Source organism: Orycteropus afer, unplaced genomic scaffold (assembly GCF_000298275.1).
Source record: "Orycteropus afer afer isolate SDZICR_OR568_19922 unplaced genomic scaffold, OryAfe1.0 scaffold00148, whole genome shotgun sequence".
NCBI classification, from domain to species: domain Eukaryota; kingdom Metazoa; phylum Chordata; class Mammalia; order Tubulidentata; family Orycteropodidae; genus Orycteropus; species Orycteropus afer.
This window is the reverse complement of record NW_006921735.1, coordinates 8,146,610-8,154,301: the sequence shown is the minus strand read 5'-3', so window position 1 is coordinate 8,154,301 and position 7,692 is coordinate 8,146,610. Positions and strand designations below refer to the sequence as shown.

The window sequence follows — 7,692 nt, the reverse complement described above, 5'->3', positions numbered from 1 at the left end:
CTTCAAGGCTCAGGGGTCCAAGATTATCTTCTGTGTCTGTGTTAATTGGTTTCCCTTTTCTTTGTTGAAGAGGGTCTGTGCAGTCCTTCTGCCTAGTCCGCCATCTTGCCGGAAATCGCAGGCATATTTAGAATAGCCTAGAACTAGTAAAAAAAAGTGGAGTCCTGGGGTGTGCAAACAGTTAAGCGTTGGCTGCTAAGTATAAGTTTGGTGATTTGAGTCCACCCAAAGGCTCCTCAGAAGAAAGGCCTGGAGATCTACTTTCAAAAGATCAGCCATTGTAAACCCTGTGGAGCACAGCTCTAATCTGATCACAAAGGTCACCATGAAGCAGATTCATGTGATGACAAATGGTTTATTCATGAAATGAAATTTTGAAGAGCAGTCATCTAGCCAACATCTCCTCTAGATAGAGTCCAATAGTGTGTCTAGAACACATCTTGACCTAATGGACCATCTTAATTAAATATGCCATGTAGCTCTTACTTGCCCAGCTCCATCAGACCTATTATCAAAGTGACAAATTATTTCTCTGAATGGAGTAAATCACTCAGTTATTTAAGCATCATGTGTGCACTCACTTTGGAAACTGATTAGATTGAAAGATAATGACATATGGAATAAATTTCTAGATTTAATTATGCAAAGCACCTGTTTCGGCCACAGTGCTATCATTTTTATCTGCATTCAAAACACAGCCTTTACTCCCAGACCCATGATGACTGCACAGGATAGCTCTTATATAGATTTGGTTTATTCACCTATTATTGAGCTCCTTAGGAGCTCTGGTATCATAGTGGCTAAGGCACTTGACTGGTAACCAGAAGGCTGGTGGTTCAAACTCATCAGCCACTCCTTGGAAGGAAGGTTGGGCAATCCACTTTGATAGTGATACTGCCTCGGAAACCCAAGGTGGGGTCACTATGAGTTGGTCTGACTGGACGGCACATAACAACAACAGCAACTTTCACTGCTGGGCTGTGAAAGTTGCAGAAGTAACTATTAAATTTTCTCCTACTTTGAAAGGGCTGCTAATCCAATGGGGGATTCAGACTTGTAAGCAAACATTTTGAGCAATGTGCTAAGTTTCTTATCAGAGGTATATGGGAGTTTAAGGTGAGTTTCTTGATGGTGGGGACTCTGCATTTCATCTCTATTCCCAAATCTTTGTAAAGCCTTTGGTATACAGAAAGCACTCCGTAAATGTGTTTTAACTGAAATGAATTATTGTTTATTTTTAAAATCAGAACTATAACTATTTCTTAAATTCTATCGAAAAGGAGACCATGACTAATGATGAACTTGAGATCAGAGAATATAGAAAGTTTGGGAGATTTGCAAGTGGGTTTGATAAAGGGGAATTAAGAGCTTCATAATGAAGGCACATAAATTCTGTCTCTCTGTGTCTCTCTGCCTCAGACACATACACACAGGCATGCTGCACATAGAAATAGCCAGACAAAACCATGCAGGATAAATAAGTAAAACTAATAAAACTAATTAGGAAAAGAAAGGGAAATTGAAATCAGCATTAAATGACAGCCTTTACTGGTCAGGCTATTAGCATCCATATTCTTTGAGAGAAGAGAGCCTTTACTCTGTATGCCTAAGTATCCATTACAGAACTAGTCCAGCTTAGTAAATACTCATTTAATAATAAATAGCAGGGAAACCCCTGGTTATGAATATGAGAGATTTGATTTGAAAATAAAAAAGAAAAGAATTAAGAGCAAAAGAGATGGATTTTTTGTTTTGATTTGTTTGAGTGAAAAGTATCCCACACTAAAATGACATTGGTGGAATATTTTTCTGCAGATATAGTAGCTAGGCATTAATTGGAAGACTTGCTTATTAAATTGCAACTGATCAGGTTAAGCAAGATTAGTTAGAAGGAAGTTACTGACATTTTCTGTCCTTCCCTCCCTTTGTCTGACTAAGGAAGGAGGCAGATTATGGTGTGCTATTTTTAATACAGTAGGAAAACAAGAAGCTGGTTTATATCATGTTGAAAACAAAAGTCACACCATATGTTGTGCCCACCGAGAGCCATTATGATAATGCGTCAGTCAGAGGGTATAAAATTGCTCAGCTCAGAAACGGCACTGAGTCACTGAACACTGACACCAGCAAATTTTTCTGCAATTAGTGTTTGGTTCTTTATTCTCTGCCAGGTTAAAAAATAATAACAACAACCGAGCCTCTCCTCAACTACTGAAATGTTTATTTTCTTGTAGAGTATTTTTGTAGGCAAACTCTTATCTGGAAAGCCAATCACTGCCTTTGGAACAAAAAAATTTTTTAGTACATGCTCATGGTCTTCATTTTTTTTCATTAACTGAGGTTTTATTTTTTCAATTTCAATCCAAATCTACCTTCTTCTGGAGCATATTCTGCAATTATCATTTCATCTTCTGAAATCTTAGAACATTAATTACCCAGGCTATTTATTATTTGCAGTTTGCTGCATCAGACAGGCTGTTGTGTTATATAAAATCAGGAGAATTTATCCTAAGCCATAGGTGGATGCCAAGGGCCTTTGAGCCTCTTTCAATTGTGGATACAGCTCATACATGTGTACGTATGTATACATGTATTATATGTGTACTTTTCTGGAGGAGCAAACACTTTCATTAGATCATGAAAGAAGTTTGAGAATCAAAAAAGCTCAAGCCTTGAAATCTTCACTTTTAATCCTGGAAGCACAAAGGAAATGTAGGCTCTCTCCTGTACTGCTTTGCCCAAGTCCAACTTAATTTCCTCACACTGAAATAGTGTTTACTATGTGCCTATCAAAGACGCTCTAGTGGCATAGTGCCTACAGCATTTATTTGACTGCTAATAAGAAGGTTGGTGGTTCAAACCCACCAACCACTTCATGGAAGGAAGACTGGCCAATCTATTTCTGCAAAGATTTACCACTTTGGAAATACAGTGGGGGTTGCTATGAGTAGGAATTGATTCGATGACAGTGGGTTTGGTTTGTTTGTTGTAAGTGCCTTTACTTCTATTAGCTCAGTGAATTCTTATAGCAAGTCTATGAGTAAATTTTATTCTTCATCCTGTTTACACATGATAAAATTGGGCACAAGATAATAAAACTAGTAATGGGGAAAGCCAGGCTTCACACATGGGCAGTCTTAGAGAACACACTCTTGATTATAACACTGTACTGACTTTATGCAACAGCCCAGGGTTACATGCATGCTCTCGGAAGTCTGTAAGTAGATGCTTATTTGTTTGGATTTGGTATTATAGATTTTTTAACAGCAGATTTGCTTTTACACAGTCTCAACATTGCAACTAATGGAAATACATTAGCAAACAACTTCCATATAATGTTAATTTATTTTGTAAACATTTATTGTACATCTGCCATGTGTTTAGCATTGTGCAATGATGCAATTGAATTATTTAATGCTTGCAGTTGCATTTGAGTAAGTATGGTTATTTCAATTATTTTTGTTGTTGTTGTTGTTAGGTCATCTCATAGTAACCCATGTGACAAAGTCAAACTGCCCATAGGGTTTTCTAGGCTGTGATTTTTAAGGGAGCCACTGGGTGGGTTCAAACCCCCAACCATTCAGTTAGCAGTCAAGTGCCTAACTATTGCACCAACAAAGCTCTTTATACCAGTTTTACAGATGAGGAAACTGAGATTCTGAGAGACTGAATGGCAAGACATTAATGAAGTATGAGAAGAAGAGTTCAGCCTATTTCTGTCTCCCTCCGATACTGGGTTTTTAGTAGTTATGCTGAGTTTTCAATTAAATAAAACACATTGCTAAAGCATTTTCAGTGTCATGTAAAGTTGAGGACAAAAATTTTTAGGGAGCAACCTAGTTATTGGCCATCCAAGGCAGTATCTTGTAAGTGGTGTATAGGCATGAAAGGTTACCTCCTCCACACACACTGGTTTGAGTAAATCGTCACTGTATTTACTGTGTTCTCTCTTTCAATTTTCACTTAGATCCTCTCCCTTGAACTCCAGACTAGTGCTTTCCTTACACTACTACTGGAATGTCCAATAAGTATTAGAATGTACAGTTCTAAGACCAGATGCCTGATGATCCCCTCAAATCTGTTTAACCCCTATTCTTTCCATTTTTGCTAATGGCAATTCTGTTTTTCCAGGTGCTCAAGGGAAAAACCTGGTCTCATGGCTGTTTTCTTTCTTTCATGACTTAAATTCCATATAATATGTAAGGAATCCAGCCACTTCTCAGCACTAAGTCACTGGTCTGAGTTACTGTCATATGCCACAGAGATTTTGGAAGTAGCCTTCTCACTGTTCCTCCTACTTCTGCCTGTATCCCTATAGTCTATTCTCATCTGTATGGCTAGAGTGATCCTCTTAAAATATATCAAGTTATGTCACCCTAATATGGTGTTGTATAATAATAAAAAGCCACATGTGGCTATTTAACTTTAAATTAATTAAAATGAAATAAAATAATCAGTTCCTCAGTCACACTAGCTGCATTTCCTTTGCTCCATGGCTGAGTTACTAGTGGCTACTATGCAGGATAACATAGATAATTTGGAACATTTCCATTAGTCCAGAAAATTGTGTTAGATAGCACTGCAATGGCCTCCTATCTTGCCCTTCATCATCTGGCACCCCATTCACTACTCTGCCACCCACCCAACCTCCTCTCCTTTCCCTCTTCCCTTGCTCACTCAACTCCAACCTCACTGGCTTCCTGGGCTAGATCTTAAGCAGTTCCTGCCTCAAGTCCTTTGCATTTGCTGTTCTGTCTACCTGAAATGGTCTTCTCTTTGTCACCTGCGTGATTTGATTTGGTGTCTCTTTTCAAACACCAAATTATTAGAGATGCTTTCTATGCCATATAAATACACACACACATATGTGTGTGTGTGTATATATATACATAAATACACACACACACACACACACATATATATATAAAACAACAACCCATCCAGCCCCCTGGCACTCCTATCACTACACAATTACCCTGATTTTTTTTTTCCATCAGGATTTATCATCATCTGATATATATTTATTCGGTTATTTGTTTTTCTCTCTCCTTCTAGTCCTTGAATTGAGCTCCACAAGGGTATTATTTTGTTCATTGTTCTATTCCAAGCAGCCAGTGTTCTGTCTGCCTGGTAAATGAAGGAAAGAATAAATGAAAACATGAACTTTGTTCTGTTAACACAGGCTCCAGTGGCTGGGACAAGCTGTGGAAAAAGTACAAATCCCGCTTACCTAGGAATGACCTCTGTCAGTATGTCACATCATCCAACGTCACTCAGATGCTAGACAACTTGAAGATTAAGTACAAGTGTTACGACCTTCTGTCCACCATGGATATATCTGACTGTTTTATTGATGGCAATGAAAATGGAGACTTGCTTTTGGATTTTTTGACAGAAACCTGCAACTTCATCACAACAGCACCCCCTGCTCTCAAAGAAGAAATTATAAAAGATCTACAAGAGCCTGAATTCAGTGTAAAGAAAGAGGGAAAGATTTTGTTTAACAATAATCTGAGTTTCATAGTGGTTGAGGCATAAATATCAATCAGAAGAATATATTCAAAAATTATATTTTGAACAATGTTAATCAGCCATTTATTTTCATATTAAAATTGAAAGTGTATCCCATAATATATAAATAGAGCATTGTCTCATATATGTGAAAATCTAGAAATTGCTTGGACTTCCATATGAAATTGTATGCAATACTGCTGGTATTTCATCACTCCGCCAGGTAAAGACAGCACGTGCAGGCTAAGTCACCACAGAGTTGGAACAGTGAGACAATTTTCATTGGTTTATTGATAATAAAATCCTTTCATTGCTGATTATACCAGAATTTCCTTGAATAGTAATAAAGTATATGCCTATTGATACTTTGAATACTAAGAAATTTTATGGTTATTAATATTCATCCCTTTTGTAAAGAAATATTTGTCTTTATATATCTTCCTGTTTGATTTCCATGTTATTTTTACTGATCATTAAAAAGTAAGTACTTTTAGCATATCACAGAATTAACTGTTATCACACATTGCCATTTCCTACTATTTTGTTTTCTTTTTAAAATTTATCTGACTTCATGGTGTTTTACTTGCTTATTTGATAAACCAATTTTTTTCTGTTCTAGTCAGTCATGTATTAGCTTTTCTTTTTTAAATTTTGGGTTTTCAAATATATTTTAAAATCTCTTCTAAAACCAAGATTTTAAAATGCTAATAAGTTTTATCATAATTTATTATTTAACTTTTAGAAAAATGAAATATTTAAAATGTTTAACATTTATATAAGTGTAGAAAATGGAATTGAAAGAAGCCCTGGTGGTGCAGTGGTTAAATTCTCAGCTGCTAACAGAAAAAATGAAATTGAGAACAAGTTTTTTCCCAAAATTGATAGCCAACTATATCAACACAATTTACCAAAACAAAATACACTGACCTAAAATATCCCTTTTAGCATTTACTATGTTTTCAGAAAAACTTTAGTCTATCTGTAGTCTATTATGTTGTGCCATCTCTCTATTTCTATTTCAAGACCCAAAGTTACCTTTCAGCAGTAGGATTTAAGGTGATAATTAGAAACGTGTTTGATGCTTCCTTATTTTTTAAAATAATAAATATTCATCTTTCTTATAGGGGTGGTAGTGGTTCAGTGGTAAACTTCTTCCTTTTTATGTGGAAGACCCAGGTTCAATTCCTGGCTAATACATGTCATGTGTAGCTGCCACCTCTCTGGCAATGGAGCCTTGCATATGATGAACGGGTTTCAGTGGGGCTTCCAAACTAAGACAGACTAGGAAAAAAGGCCTGGAAAACTATTTCCAAAAAAATCAGTCCATGAAAACCCTGTGGATCACAACAGTTAGATCTGCTAGTATGGGGTCACCATGAACTGAGGATTAACTCAAAGGCAGCCAACATCGTTCTTATAAGAAAGTGTTGCTGTTGTCAAGAGGATTTCTATTCATAATCCCATGTGACAGTGTAGAACTGGCCCCACTCACTCACTCACTCACTGCCATTGAGTGGATTCAGACTCATAGTGACTCCCCCTGGGTTTCCAAGGCTATAAATTTTTATGGAAATAGATTGCCCCATCTTTCTTCTGCAGAATGGCTGGTGGGTTTGTACCACTGACCTTCTGGTTAGCAGCCAAATGCCTTATCCACTACGTCACCAGAGCTCCTCAGAACTGTTCCTAGGGTTTTCTATTTTCTAGGCTCTAATCTTTATAGAAGTAGATCACTAGGTGTTTTAGCTCATGGAGTCACTGTGAAGGTTTGAACTGTCAACCTTTCAATTAGCAGCTGAGCACTTAACTTTTGTACCACCAGGGTTCCTTTAATAAGAAAGTACTGAGAAAAAACAAACCGGTTGCCACTGAGTTGATTCCATTCCATGTCACAGCAACCCTGTAGGACAGTAGAACTGCCCCGTCAGGAACTTCCAGCCTTTCTCTTAGCAGCCAAGCACTTTAACCACTGTGCCACCAGGGCTCCTTTATAAGAAATACCTAAGCAAATAATTATTTAAATAATTTATTTAATAATAAACTAGTGATTTTTAAAAAATACATCACTATTACTAACTGTTAGAACAAAAGCATAAAGGTTTACTAAATAAATCATGAGTCCTCATTCTATTTATTAAGATTTAAGCACAAGAATAGTACAATATTCTGTCACAGCACACA

The 7,692-nt window shown here is 36.9% G+C and overlaps 1 protein-coding gene across 1 annotated transcript in view; it reads left to right on the top strand.

The window, feature by feature from the left end:
- HNMT (histamine N-methyltransferase) overlaps nt 1-5,538 on the top strand; it is a 69,822-nt gene extending 64,284 nt beyond the window's left edge. Inside the window, exon 6 of the mRNA XM_007946045.2 lies at nt 5,183-5,538. Coding sequence (XP_007944236.1) covers nt 5,183-5,538 — 356 coding nt within the window. The remainder of the gene's footprint in view (nt 1-5,182) is intronic.
- Nucleotides 5,539-7,692: the final 2,154 nt, after the last annotated feature.